A 15,824-nucleotide genomic window follows, 5' to 3' on the forward strand; every position below is an offset into this window, starting at 1 on the left:
ATTGAGGTTAATGGCCAAGTAAATTAGATAGACATAGATTGATTACTAAAACTTTTAAGAACAAAGCTTTGGTTAAGGTTAAGGGAAAAGCAAAAATAGTCTTAAAACTTAAAAAAAAATTCTATCATTATAAAAGAAAGAATGCATATTGTGGCTAATTATTATGTTTGTAACAATGCTATCTGAGGTTTGCAAACTACTTTTCATATATTACCACATTTGATCCTCACAGCTCTGAGATAGGGGGTATTAACCCATTTTGCAGATACAGAAATAGACTGAGAAAGTGAAGGGATTTGCCACAGGACTAAACAAACAAACATCTTCCCAAGTTAATAAACAATACTGAGTCTAGGATGGTATTTCCATAATAAGCAACATCCTAGCTCTAATTTGGGGAAAAGCAATATACTTTCCAATATACTTTGCAAGACCACAATTTAGTCACACAATTCAACCAACTTAAAATCCTGTTACACTTTTTCAGGTAACTAGTGTAGATTAATCATTTTTTTTTTGAGGGTGGAGAACAGGGCAATTGGGGTTAAGTGACTTGCCCAAGGTCACACAGCTAATAAGTGTGTCAAGGGTCTGAAGCCAGATTTGAACTCCTGACTCTAGGGCTGGTGTTCTACTACATTACCCCACGTAGCTGCCCAAATTTTTTGGTTTACAAGTTTTGAAAGCCACACAGCAGCACTGAGTAATCCTTTTCTGATAAAAGTTCTTCTGAATTTGACAAAGAAGATAATGACTCTTGGAATTCCATTTTTCAATTTTTGGAAGGAGTCAACGTTCGAAATCCAAGAATTGTTCAAGTCAAGTATAGCTATTCATCCAGGAGCCCAGAAAGGGTGTGTTTGTTAGTCTTACATACGTCCTTTCTGTTTTTCCAAGAGAAGTACATAGGACAGAAACCAATTTCAAAATGAGGAAGTCCTGGTTTCAAGTATGATACATACTGGCTGCATAACCTTGACTGGGAAAGTCACCTAACTTTACAGTGTGCCAGGTAACTATCTACAGCTACAGAGCAGACACTAAACTCCATTGGGCAGGAGATGGGAAGAGTCAGAAAAATTATACTTATCCTTTTACTCAAGTCAAAGATGTGGTCCTATAAATAAAACATTTACAGCAGCACTCTTCCAAGTGGTAACAAACTGAAAGGAGAGTTGAGTGCCCATGAATAGGGGAATGGTTGAATAAACTTGTATATAAATAAAAATGACTGAAAAATTCAGAGAAACTGGAGATTGTATGAACAGATGTATAACAAAGAAAAAAGAACAAGAAAAAAATTAACATGACCACACTAATTTTAAATGAAACCAACAATGAAACACTTCAGAGGATTGATGGGAAAGTAAGTCTCCCACCCTTCATTGGGCATAGCGGTTGGTAAGACCATGTGATGACATGTTTTTCAGACGAGGCCAATACGTTGAAATTTTTTGCCTACACTTACAAGAGTAACCTTTGGTGAGACAGGAATCATTGAGAAGTGACAGTGATATTTTTAAAGAACTTCAATATAAAATTTAAGAGAAAAAAAGTTGTACACAATAGCAAAAAGCCTAATACTGTCAATTAAGGAGTAGTGCTAGTTTCCTTTGCCATGTAATGTATATTCTGTACATATGATCAAGTTATAATGCTGCCAAGAATAAACACTGAGACTCAGTAAATAGAAAATATTCTTCTATAGTCAGTTTTTAGTCCCAAACATGTTTAGTCTTGACAGTTACGAAGTGTAAGTAGGGAGTTTTGACAATGGAAGTCTTCGTCTCTATAAATGGTTGTGACATTTATTGTTATAGGAACTACTTATTTACACTTTTGGCTGTGCTTTACCATCTTAACATCTAATTAATAAACTATTAGTTTAGTGGTTTTGGTACTATAGGGATAGAGATTAGACCTGTAATTTTAATGGTACAAAGGACTGCTAGATCAGGAAAGTCTCTTCAGGTCTTAGAGGCCAAGGTCACCCATCCAGTAAATATCAAGAGGCAGAACTCAAGCCCACATCTTCTTGCTCCAAGGCCAGCTCTCTAGCATATATTAGAAGCAAATGAAAGCATTAAAATGGCAAAATTGAATTTGGAGACCCACACATACCTACCTGCTTAAATACTTTAAGTTGGTTTTCAAACAACACCCATCCTTAGGCCCATATCTGAAGATTTTCCCATCTAATAATGCCCCTAGTAGTCTTTAAAAACTCAGGGTCATCTCCACACCCAAAAGAACAGGTTTTAACTTTTTTTTTTGAGGGAGGGGAAGGCAGGGCAATTGGGGTTAAGTGACTTGCCCAAGGTCACACAGCTAGTAAGTGTGTCAAGTGTCTGAGGCTGGATTTGAAATCAGGTCCTCCTGACTCCAGGGCAGGTGCTCTACAAACTGCACCACCTAGCTGCCCCAAGAACAGGTTTTAATGGAAGAATTTTTCAACAGTAGAAACATTAGTGAATCTCTGTCATCATACATCAATAGCTACCATATATAATACAGATTCATGCCAGTAGTTAAATCATTTTCGTCATAGAAAATACAGATTTCATGAGTAAAACAGACATCTGAGATTCAATTTGAAAAGATACCACTTCCAAATGTGACAAAAAGAACTGTTCACTGGCAGATAAACAACACCCTCTATAAACAAAAATCTGCCCCTTTTTACTGACACTTTCAAATATCACCTTGGAACTCATTTCATTTTAGGCAATGCTCAGATATCTAAATAAGGGTTGGCATTGTCTTAAACATTTTCAGTCAGGGTTAGTCTTATTTCCATTTTTAAAAAAAGGACAGAAGTCTGCCATAAGGCAATTATTAATATTCTGTGATATCAAGATATAGAAAAATGCATACACAAACCAAAAATAAAAAGTCAAACAGGAAGATAGCCTTAGCTTTAATTATCTGTAGTGAGGGAGATTTTGGGAGTAACGATGACTAACTCCTAAATCATTTATATTTGACTTTGGAAAATCGATTCATATACAATGACTGACATCCTCAATTTCTTGGTCCTAATCCCCTCCCTTTTATGCTATGTTGTCAACAGCCTGAGATTTGGTAAGGCAGTGGCAGAAAACATTATGAATCACCAATTAAAAAAAAAGAATACTGGCAGATCATTAGTTAATAGGGAAAGGAACTTTTCCTTACCTATATACAGTTCTCTATACAAAAAGACTTATCCAGAAAAATGAGGGTTGTGAGCTGCATAAGGTACTATGTCTTAATCTCAGATCTGGAAACTAAGCATAACAACGTTTAAACAAACAAGACAGACCAAAATTTTTAAAGCTCATGTTCTTGTTGTTAAACACTTAATGAAAATGACTATTGTGTACTTTCACCATCAGCAATCACTATAAATATGTCAAGCAGAGATTGATGCCTGTCCTTTTTGCATTTAACTGAATGGCCTATCTAAAATATGAATGTTCAGAAACAAGATGAGAACTGTTTTCAGGGAAACATGCATTTATTATTAAGCATTCCCAGTGAAAAAAAAAATCAACATCTTTTAAAATGTGTATTTATTTTTAAAAAATCTTTTGTGTACAAAAGTGTTTTGTAGTTTTTATTCTCAAGACAAATTCCACCCCACCCACCCACTCCCTGCCCTTCTTCCCCTCCCCACCCACCAAGGAAAATGACACAAATCCCACCTCCACTACTTCAATGCGATATGGGTATTCTCCCCTTACAAGAAGTTAGTGGCTCAAAACAAAACCTCCTGACAAAATTCATTATCACTAACAATTTTTAAAAATTTGGAGAAGCTAAGAAGCCAGGTTCTTTCTGGCTAAGTTGAATATTCCTATAATGGCAGTAAGCTTCCAGCAGACACCACAACAAAGCACCATCACCTGCTGAAATCTGCAAAATTGATTTATTTTCAATAGAATTCCTTTTCTATTGAAAAATCTTTAAATTACATTAAATAAATCTCTTTGCCCCAAAGAAATTGTCTAGTTTTTATTATGATGCCTAGAAAAGGTAGGTAACAGCAAGCAGACAAGGATAACAGTACAGTGCAATGATTTGTATCCATTTATCCCCTGGAACCAATCAGTAAACTAGTGCCAAGCTTGATTATGTAGAATACGATGAATAAATTAACCAAGCAAGAGAGGGAACACATCAATGACTGACATTTAAGCTGATGATCACGTTTGTCATGGTAGATCAGACCAACAAAGCAATAAACAATAAAAACGGGGAAAATGAGCTACTCATTTTTAAGGTTTCTGATCCATTTGCAATTCTGAAAATATCATCATGTGGTACCATGTAGACATCACAGAAAAATCATACCTGGAAAAAGAGGCTATATATCAGTACATACTTCAGGTTGCCTTCTTCCCCAGAAAGTCATTGCCTGACATTAAGCATGTATTTTAAATTAATGCTAAAAACCTGAAAAGGTAAAAATTTTAAATTAAATTATTTTTTACACCAAAGTTGAAATTCCTAAAACTAGAAAGAGCTATTAAGACTAAACATTTTCACAGGAATTTCATAAATTTAAAATCAACTGTGAATAAATGGCATCCTTTTGCACTTTTAAAACTCTGCCACCACCTACGTAGTCTATATACATGAAGAAGGTATAGCTGGATCTAATTTTCCCGGCGTATTTCATCTTAATTATTTAAAGAGAAGGACTATATTCAATTCCTGGCTTTACCCCCCAAGAGAGGTGGTGTCTGCTTCTCTAGGAATAGTGTCGATTCCCCATTGCGTTTTTAAAAGCCCTAGATCAGGCACACACTGACAGCAAAGGCTTGCTTTTCACATTAAGCAGCAAATGTCTCTCATCCACTAGTGTGCTCCATTCTGTAGTGCATAAACAAAACCATTTCCCCTTTAAATGCCAGCTCTTCACAGTTTCTTTTAAAGAACTTTGCATAGTTTTTAAATATACCCGACGACTACATGGATTGCCAATATGATATGCTTCAAAATCAATCTTATTTTAGATTCAGTTTTTCTCACAAAAGCAAAATGTCAAGGGACTCCCTAGCCAACTATACTGAAGTTTATCTACTCCTGGAAGTTGCATTTGTTAAAGTGAACTTATATTCACAACGATAAGTATCTTTGGGAGTCAACTCTCAGCAGCTAATTTAGTACCAGATTCTTTTAAATATTTACATACTGCACTAATTCTTCTGTCACATACTATTTTCCAGTCATTAAAAAAACTGAAGTGTATGAATACTGTACAATTGACCATTCTACTAAAAGTCAGGCATGTTCCACAAAATTTGTACTTAACAATAATAAACTCTATTTGGTTGGAATGTCAGCTTTCTCTAGTAACACTATCTGCTCCAAATAGATTTGTATTTTGTGTATATGTTTTGTAAACCTTTAAAAATACCAAATATCCAAAAAATGCAATAAGGAAACTATTTTCTAGCAGGGCACCTCTTGTTCCCCAATCTGCATTCTTTAAAAGTGCCTTTGTTCCAGGCTTTTTTAAGAAAAAAAAAGTTGAACAAGGCAATTTTTTTGTCAATTATTAAATTTTGCAATATGGAAGAAGTCAAATTCATATCTGTATCTATATCTATAGTATCTATACATAGATTTATATATATAGAATACACAACAAAAACAAACTGACTGTAGTATTTAAAAAGTGTAAAGTAAATTAAATTGTAGGCATGAGGACTCTCTTATGGAAAAACACCTCAGTACCAAACATGATCACATCTTCAAACTCCCTTGGGCAGCCTTGAGCTACATAGTATCTGACATGTACTTACTTAATGGGGTCCATTTGAGGCTAAAGCATCTAGTCAAAAGCAAGATTTATCTGTCTTCAAAAAACAAAGGCATGTAATCCTCGTTCTTTTACAATCTCCCAGTTCTCTCTTTTAATGATAATTTTTATACCCTGGCAATATTTAGAAATGGTAAACTGGGCAGATGTATTTTAGTTGAAAAAAAAAAAATAGAATGTTCACCACATAATCGTATAACTAGGGCTGTGTAACAAAAAAAGCAAACTGAGATTTGACCAAGAGGAAATGAGGGGACAACATCCATAATTCTGTACTACTCTAATACCTCAAAATACAAATTAAAAGTCCTTAATTGCTTAAAATAAATAAAGAGAAAAAATCATTTCCTTTGGCATCATCAGAAAATAGTTGGGCTACAACAATAAAAGGTGATTGTAGGAAAAACCTCATGCTTAAGCAAACAGCATAGAAAAAACAGACATGAGTTTAGTATGATAAACTAAAAGAGTTTACTGTTGATTAGGAAATTCTACGTTTTTGGAAGAACTAGGTTCCCTTTAATTTCTTATTCTAATCTTTTAATATATTCAATAATAGTTCTTATTGCTTCCAGTATCAAGAATACAAAAAAGTCAAATATGAAGTAACACCAAACTCATGGTTCAAAAACAATTATGTCTGCATCTTTTAAATTTATGGTTTAGATTAATAATCTGTCAGGAAATGGAAGCTTTGTATATGACATATCATAAACTAATCCAGTCTGCCAACTTTACTTTCATCTGACCTAAAAATTTCATATAATAGTTTTTTTTGAAGTATGTGCCTATTTGCATAAAGTTCGTTCAACAATCAATAAATGGTCACACTGATATCTGTATTGGCAAAACTAATAATTTTCAAACTTTTGAATTCAGGATGAAATGTCATTTTAATACGAATAGAAAGTCTGACTATGTACACAAGAAAGTGAGATTTTCAATGCTTGTATTATCAGAAACATCATAAAGAAAGCTAGATTTATAACACACTTCTATTTCTTTCTATGTGCATTTGAAGTATGTACAGGAAAACATTAACACAGCTTTCATGGGTCAACAAGGGGAAAATGTAAGCAAAAGTGAAATTTTAAGTACCTGATAAGCAATCCCTACAATAAAGCCCAAAATAATAGAAAACTGTTGCAAAACTGTTGATTGCATCAAAGCAAGTACTCAAAGAAAATCTTCAACTGCTGAGACAATTTTTCAAAGAGTGTCCAAACAGCGAAAATTAAGTTATGTTCTTCCCATAATTACAGGGAAACCACAACATTAAGAATGTAATGGTCTTAGAAGAAATAAAATCAGTAGCCCCATTTTTGCACCACCTCTTACTACATGAAAGTTCCAAGACTGTTATTTTAATTATAATGACAAAATATTGCAAATATATCATTTGAAAATGGAAAATAAGGTACTATAAATGGCACATTCTCAACCAGAAACAAGGGAAAAATTAATTTACCATTAGAATTTAGATATGTAAAATGAAGAGAAAGTACATGTGGTGTCCCAATCCAATGACAGGGATGGAAAAGGTTCTGAATAGGTCACCATTTTCAACTTTGGGTAAGTCTTTAATTTTTTAAGCACACAAATATTTAAAATGGTGCTCTCTTCAGCTACCAGGTTCTAAGAGGTCTAGTAAAGTACACGCATGCAAGTAAATTCACAGGCACAGAAGATCAATGTTAAAAACATTAAGGTAGCTGTGATGAATGACATCAACAATTTGGATGGCCTTAACAAGTTCAAAATATTACTTAAATAATTATTCAACAAAATCCTGAAGCAAACTCTTGCTAGTCTTGGTCACACTGCTAAATGCTAAAGTAGCATGTTTTGTTTTTCCATAGTCTTAGCTGAGCTCAAAGAATTTTTACACTATTTAGTAAGAAAAAAAAAATTAAAGTATTTCCCCTTTTTAAATTTACACAGACGTTTAATTAGCTTTATTTACAGAGCAGGGTTTTTTTTTTCAGTCTTCAATCATGCCTAGATAATAATTAGGCAAGAATGCCAGTTTTAAAAGAAATCTATGCAGAATTCTAAAAATAACAGATGGTGATGCTCCTCAAGAAGGGGGCAAACTGGACTGGACTACAGCAGCAGCTTTCTCTCTACGCCTCAGTTACTCAGAAGCAATTCTGTTGCAGTCTCTACATCCCATGATTTTGAAGACAAGGCCACTATTACTGCATTCTGGAGAGAAAAGAAATGGGGGAAAAAAAATCAAATCCCAAAGTAACATTTCTAGAGCATATTCAGTTACTGCTTTGGAATTAATATATCTTATGTAAAGTTTCTTTCCTAAAATACATTTACCCAGTACCACTGTACTACACGCATATATAACAAATATAAATCTTTTAAAGCAAAGAACTGATCCAGTTGCTGAGTTTTATTTAAATGAAGATACAAAGGAAAATAGATAATTTATTAGCAAATGTCAACTAAAAATGATGGACAGAAACAGTAAAGATCACCTCAGCTGCTTTTCTAATCCCTCTCCATGCCACCAAGCAATACTAAAAATAAAATAAAAACTAGCACACATGATATGTACTTACCCTATCAAAGCCCATAGCACATAGGTTTTCTATTTTTTTGGTGTATTCTGGACTAGAAACTGGTGCTCCAGCATACACGTGTGCCCAAAGTCGAGCTGTCTGTTTGAACATTTCTGGATTTTGTTTGTACTATAGGAAAACAAAACGAGACAACATTTGGTCTAAATGAAGCTATCCAATAGTACGTAATAAGAAGTATTTTAATATTTTAAAAGCCTGACCAAACTTCCAGGTTCTATTACATAAGGGATATACTAAAAATGCTTCATGATCAGCATATAGATCAGCATTCTAGATTTAGAGTCGGAAACAAACCTTGACTCCAAAACTCACTAGCTGTAAGGCTCCAGAAAGACACTTTTACTTCTCTTGGAACTATTTCCTCACCAAACGAATATGGATAATATTGACTTAAAATAACTACCTCACACATAAGTTGCTCTGCAAATCTTAAAACACTATATAAATGTGTTATTAATATTATTAATATTTCCTTGTGGGTCTCTCTCCCCTGCCAGAAATTACAACCTCACAAAGTCAAAATCTGCTCAATGTCCTTTGGGTAAATCTCAAATTATTATTTTTTAATCCCAAAGGTACCAAGGTATCCTTAAGTTTGCTCCTCTGTTAAGGAACCACCATCCCACCTTTTTTCTTTCTTTCTTTTTATTTTTTTTTTGCAGAGGGGAAGGCAGGGCAATTGGGGTTGAGTGACATGCCCAAGGTCACACACCTAGTGTGTCAAATGTCTGAGGGCACATTTGAACTCAGGTCCTCCTGACTTCAGGGCCAGTGCTCTACTCACTGAGCCACCTACCTGCCCCCCACCTTTTTTCAAATCATATAATCTCAATAAAATCTCATACTGTACCTTCTTAGGAGGAAATCTTTATTAACAGGGTTATATATACTAGGCATCTTTTCACTCTCAAGTTGTTCGTAATTTTTATTTTTCTATGATAGGCAATTTTCATTAGTACTTTCCATGACACAAAATGAAAGAAAAAATAATGGAAAACCTGGAAGATTTGATTATAAGATTCCCGCACAGTAATATTTGTAAAAGGGACAATCATAATAGGGGGAATATAGCTATGTGACAGTCAAAGATTGGCAATGACTATCCACTAAATTAGCAAACTAAAAAAAAAGGTGCCTAAAAGTTAGAATAATAATACAATGCAGATTTAAGTTTCTCCAAACACACCTTGAACATTAAGTAATGAGAATTTATCATGGCTGATTTCAACATTAATTACAGTTCAAATTTGGCCTCAAACGTTATGTACATGTAACCTGCTTCAAGGAAAATGGCAATGCTTTTGTAAACATTTGGGAATAAGTACCCTAAATAATTTTTTCCCTAATTGAAAAAAAAGGGACAAACACCCTGTTTTGCTTTGTAATATAGATCAAATGGCTTCTCAAAAGAAAATAGTGTGAATTCAATTCAGCAAATCTTTATTAAAAATACACTATATCAAGCTCTGCGATAGGTGCTGAGGCTACAAAGGTAAATATGAAGCAGTCCCTGCCTTCATGGAGATTCCATTCACATTCATGAAAAGATCTATACAAAATGAATGCAAGAATTTTAAGAAGGAGGGAGTGCATTCTAAGCATGGATGTCAGCTAGTACAAAGGCTTAGAGTGTTCTATGTCAGGAGCGTACGGCCACTTAGGCTAAAACACAAAGCTCAGGAAGAGAAGCAAATACATAACAGGGAGTGAAAAGGTAAACTGAGGACAGGTTCTGAAGGGCTTTAAAACACTAAGATAAGTTTGCATGGGATCCAAAAGTCACAAGGGAATCACTGAAGTTTACTGAGTAGGTGATTATTTTAGCAAATGCATGCTTGATAAGGTTTAGGATGCGAAGAGGTCAATATAAAGGTACAAACTAGAAGACTAGTGTAACAGTGATGAGGATCTAAACTAGGTTAGGGACTATGCGAGTATATAGAAGGGAAAGCATAGGTGAGAGTTTCTGTGGAGGCTAAGATCAGCCAAATGATTAAGAAGGGGAAGGAGGTTAAGGGACAGTGAGGAGTCAAAAATAGTTTAGTTCAATGGAACTGGGTGACAGGAAGGATGGTAATTACCTCAACAAAGGTGGGACACTCGGGAGAGGATGGCTTGTTGAGCTGAGAATAACTAATGTAAATGTGCAATGGACCCAAGTTTAATCCTGTGAGTTTCCTCCAAATCTGTTCAGCAGCATATAATCAAGCAAGAGTAGATAAGGTTGTTGGTATGAGATGGTGTTTGTTAAAAATACGACCTTCCATTAGAATATCAAGGGGTCCAAGAGTCAATTACAGTATATAGTTAATCAGGTTTATTACTGGGTCCAGAATGGGAAAAGAACAAAAGTACAGTAGTAGAGATGGTGGCCATGGAGAATAATTAGAGATAAAGGGGCTCCTGGTGAAGATGAAAAATTGGTTTAGAGTAAGGCTAGGGGACAACGGAACAATGAGATAAAGAAATTTTGAAGTTTTTGACTTGTAGATGTTAGTGACAGCAAGGTTGCAGCTATCCAAGTTTGGGCTAAGGAGAAGAGGAGTGGTTCATATGAGTTAAAGACTTAGAGGAACTGAAGAACAAAATACTTGAGAGCACATCAACATGGATTTTTAAAAAGCAATTTAAAAAATTCAATTATACAAAAGTTAGCATGGTGAATAATAATCTTAGTGCCTACTACTCTTGCCAATTTTATGGCTAGGGCCCATCAAGTCTGAGATCAAGGAAATGTCCCCAATGAATGTATCTGTTGGTTGTTCCTAATGGTCACAAACTATTATCTGCCTCATTCAAATCCAATTCATGAACACATCAAGACATCACCTTTGTGATGTCATTGGTCCACTTTGGGAATGAAGGATAATCAACAAACAGGACAAAAAAAACAAAAAAATTAAAGCTATATTACAGCCTAAATTAAATATTCCTTAACTTGCTTCTTAATATATACAAATTATTTATTTCAGCATTTTACTTCGGCAGTTAAACCAACCAGATAAGGTGATCCTTCATTCTGTCCCACAAACATGATTATTATATCATTCTGACTCCAACACCTGGCATACACATAAGATATAAATCATATTTTGCCCCAAACTCAAGCCAAAAATGAAAAGAATTAAATAAAATATCCTTTAGCTCCTTCATCTAGGTTTTATTTAATGAAATTAATTTACTTATTTCAAAATTAAAATTCCATGGGGGAAGTCAGCTAGAGAGCATGGGTATGGTCTCAATAATACCAATGTCAAATGATACCGATGAAGAAAAGAGGCTACGATCTAAAGAGAACAATGTGTAGACATGAGGAAATCATCACCAACCCTAGAATTTTCAAAGACATGCAAGGATAAGAATCAGTAACTGATAATGAATTTTAAAAATAACATAATCCTTGAAAGATGTAAATCATAATCAAAGTCCAAAGCACAAAGTGAGGCATGCAATGAATGCTAACGACAACAAAAGGCCGTTTTAAAGCTATGTGAGGAGCAACGTGAAGATTAAAGGATTAGAATGCTGGCCCAGGTTAATGTTATAACAGAGATGAAAGAGCTAGTTCAATTTTCCTTATATTTTCTATGATACAGAAAATATATTTTAAAGTACTAAGCACAGAATATAAACTAGTCAACAGTGGAGGGGTGTTGAAAATCCTAACGAAGATGGTAGGAGAATATCCAACTACAGTCAGTTTAAATCACCAACTCCATACAACTACCTACTAGAGCGCTAAAATAACCTGGACATGTGCTTACTTACTCGCTGACAGTGACCTCTGAAAAATCTACAAGAATAGAAGGGACGTCTTAGGGACTTAGATAATATTTTCATTTTTTTAATTTAATTAATGAAAAGGAGATTATGGATTTTTCAAATGATAGCTAAGTATAGCATGAGTGAATCCTAAAAAAATTAAGGCAACTATCTATGAATATTGGGAAAAACACACACTGATCCACATAAACTTTTATTATGTGAAGGAGGAATAAGAGTTCCAAAGAGCAATAACAAGTCGTTTTTTGAGTATCAATAAGAAATTTTAAAATAACAACAGGGAGGGGCAGGAAATTCAGAAGGGATTATGAATAAACAGGGGAGTGTCTCTATTAATGGATTGAATGTAACATGTTTTTTAAAAGAAAATCTCTAAATAATATATATTTATGATTTCATATCCAAATCTCTTTTTCTGTTCATATTATATCGAAATAGTTGTGTTTGCTTGCTTAAAAAAAGTTAATAATAAAAGATAATTTGGGGTGGGGAGTATAAACACCTTATTATAAGCATGTTTTAAAAATGGAATTATTTGTGTAGCTATTTTTATCTAAGTAACTATTTAAAGGCACAGATCATCGTCCTTATGTTTTTATTTCCCTCTGGGCCATGCAGCTATTATTAATAATGATAGCAGCTAGCATGTACATAAACATTTAAAGTTTACAAAGAACTTTACAAATACTATCTCATTTGATACTAACAACTCTGAGAATGAGTTGAAATTATAATCCCCATTTTTTTTTTTACAGAAGAAGAAAATGAGGAAGACAGAGGCTAATATGGCCAATAGTCACACAGATAGTAGTATCTGAGGCAGAACTAACTACCAGTCTTCGTAAGTTACTAAGAGCTCAATAAATTGAAGAAACAAAGAGAACGTTAGGTAGAAGAAAATCAAAAGGTAAATATTGTTTGTAGATGGCCAAGGAAAAGCAGTTGCAATATGAAAAGATGTATCAACCATATTGATAATATTGCTGTAAAAGGACGCAGTTAAGAAATAAGACAGTTTCATTGGGGAACAAAGAGGTCTTCAGCTCTTTTGATGATGGAGTGTCATAGTACTGTGGAAGCCAGATTGAAGAGAAATAATGAAGGTGGCTAAGGAAAAAATAAGGTATGAGAAAGTGGTAAAAGTCTGAAGGTAGAGGAGGAACCAACAAGACTAGAGAGCAAGACAGGATCAGGTAGTTAAGTATAGGGGAGGAGGAAAAGATTGCCTGGGAGAGAATAGAAAGACCATGAAATGACATGCACATCAAACAGAAATATGTCTTAAGTGTGTTGTGATGTTAATCAAGATGCCCTTAATTTCTGGGGGTATTAATGTTGGAAAAAATAGTAACACGCAGTTCAACTTACACTACAATGGAGCATTTCCAAACTGAACAAAAATAATAAAATGAACTTTGGGTTTTAAAAACAATTTAAAACTTGTGGATACACAACGTCTCTAAAAACCTATGTATTAAATGTACATTAAGGCATACTTATAACTACAGGTGTTTTACACTCTCCAAACAGAATTGCTATTCATACTAGATTATAAGCTACCAGAGAGAAAAGTACAATACTTTAGTTGTATATTGCCCCAAAGGCACAATACATTGTATATTCATATAATGTTTAAAAAAAATTCTACAAGGAAGGTATAGCAAGCACTGCCATCATCATTTGATTTATGAATGATAAAATCACAGATTTAGAGCCCAATCCATCTTGTTTTAGAGATGAGGTAACTAAGGGGACAGCTTGGATCTGAATGTTAGTCTCCTTTGATTTCAATCCCAAGACAATTTCCACAATCTCAGGATCAAGTTGGAAGGGTCCTCTAAAGCCATCTATTTTACAGAGGAAAAAAAAGGAAAGAAATGCAAGAGAGATGCCAAAAGATTTACCTACGAGTACCAGAGCTACAAGAGTGGCTGGATGGCACAGTGGATAAAGCGCTTGCCCTGGAGTCCAGAAAATTCATCCTTCTGAGTTCAAATCTAGCTTCAGGCACTTAGCTGAGTGACCCTGGGCAAATCACTTAACCCTGTTTGCCCCAATTTCCTCATCTATAAAGGAGCTAAAGAAGGAAATGGCAAACCACTCCAATATTTTTGCCAAGAAAACTTCAAATGTGGTCACAAAGAGTCAGACATGACTGAAACAACAAAACAACAACAGAGGTAGGATTCTAACTCAGATCTCCTGATTCTTAATCCAATAATCATGGTAAAGATGTATTTCAGTGAAAGGAACAGGGTAAGTACCAATAAGTTCCAGGGCCTGCTCTATGTTGCCTTCTTCCTCTTCTACTAACACCCTGATCAGTATATTCAGAGCTCTTTGAATAGCATAGACAACATGGAAATCTCTTTCCTTCATGTTCTTTTTACTGTATCTCCTCTAATAGATTCATATAATTTTAGAAATGCAAGGGTCTCTGGAAATCCTGGAAATTCCTCCAGCCACGATGGCTGCATTCTGACTTTTCCTCTTAGTTTTGCCCCCTCTTTGCCTTTGTTCTGATCTCTCATTTAAATCTACTTTCGCCTTATTTAAACCAACTATTTAAAAAAGGAAACTGAATTCTCTGCATAATAACCAAGATTGGCCATAGGAAAAAATGTTAAATAAATATACCTCACATCTTTTCTCTGCAGGGATAATTAGTTCTGTACAGATAGTGTTAGATACAAGCGATGCATTGGTTGGTTTGCCAAACTTTTTTTCCTGCCTTAAGAATAAGGGACAGCTAATTGGGAAGGAGAGGGGGTGATATAAAAACAAAATGTGTGATGTAAAGACCCAACAATCCTCAACAAGGTTACAATCCTACTGGGAAATGACTGCAATCATCTACAGAGTACAGTATGACTACAGTCATACTACTTAATAAAGAATACAGCAAGATCATATATAATTGAGGGCTAATCTTTTGTGGCAAAAAATAAGTGTTATAGATCTGCCCATGCTACTTTTCAGTTAGATAATCTTCTGTGGCTCCTTATTGCCTATTTAGAAATTCAAAGTTATCCACAATCTGGAACTACCTTATCTTTTAAGCTTTATCTCCTACTACCCTTCCATGAACTCTAAATTCCAGCCAGACTAATCTACTTTCTGTCCTCAGAATATTTCCTTTCATGTTCTCTTTCACCTACATGGTTTGATTGTTTGTTAATACTACTTACTACTATGGTTGCCCTGCTTTGTAAAGTAGATTGGCTCTACTTTTTCAAATTTGCTGTCAGTTACTTCATGACGTCTTTCTTTATCCCCTTGTTTAGTAATGACTTTCTCTCCCAATCAATCCAAATAAAAGTCCAGGAGACATCTTAAATGCAGAAAGTGTAAAACTCATTCTATTTTCCCTGACCTTCCTCTCTTACAAATTTCTCTATACCAAAAGCACCACCATCTTTCCAAACTTTCAGGTTCATAGCTCAGTGTTACTTTCAACTTCTTACACTACTACCTCACCTAAACAGTTTCTGTCAATAGTCAGACCATTCTCCTAATAATCTCAGATTTTAAAGAAATCAAACTAGCAAGTAGAATTTGACCTTTTTCTCCTTTATTCACCACCTCCAGTTACCAAACTACTCACTCTTTCAAAATTGCTCTGCCTTTTTTCATTTTCCATA

At 34.6% G+C, this 15,824-nt stretch overlaps 1 protein-coding gene across 2 annotated transcripts in view; it reads right to left on the bottom strand.

Moving 5' to 3' along the window:
- Nucleotides 1-3,978: 3,978 nt before the first annotated feature.
- The window catches only part of UBE2K (ubiquitin conjugating enzyme E2 K), a 73,130-nt gene continuing 61,284 nt past the window's right edge, over nucleotides 3,979-15,824 (bottom strand). For both annotated transcript variants that reach the window (XM_036763187.1, XM_036763185.1), the window contains 2 exons: nucleotides 8,380-8,508; nucleotides 3,979-8,011 (listed from right to left, as the gene is read on the bottom strand). In XM_036763187.1, coding sequence (XP_036619082.1) covers nucleotides 7,937-8,011; nucleotides 8,380-8,508 — 204 coding nt within the window. In that variant the 3' untranslated portion in view covers nucleotides 3,979-7,936. The remainder of the gene's footprint in view (nucleotides 8,012-8,379; nucleotides 8,509-15,824) is intronic.

This window comes from Trichosurus vulpecula, chromosome 6 (assembly GCF_011100635.1).
Source record: "Trichosurus vulpecula isolate mTriVul1 chromosome 6, mTriVul1.pri, whole genome shotgun sequence".
NCBI classification, from domain to species: Eukaryota; Metazoa; Chordata; class Mammalia; order Diprotodontia; family Phalangeridae; genus Trichosurus; species Trichosurus vulpecula.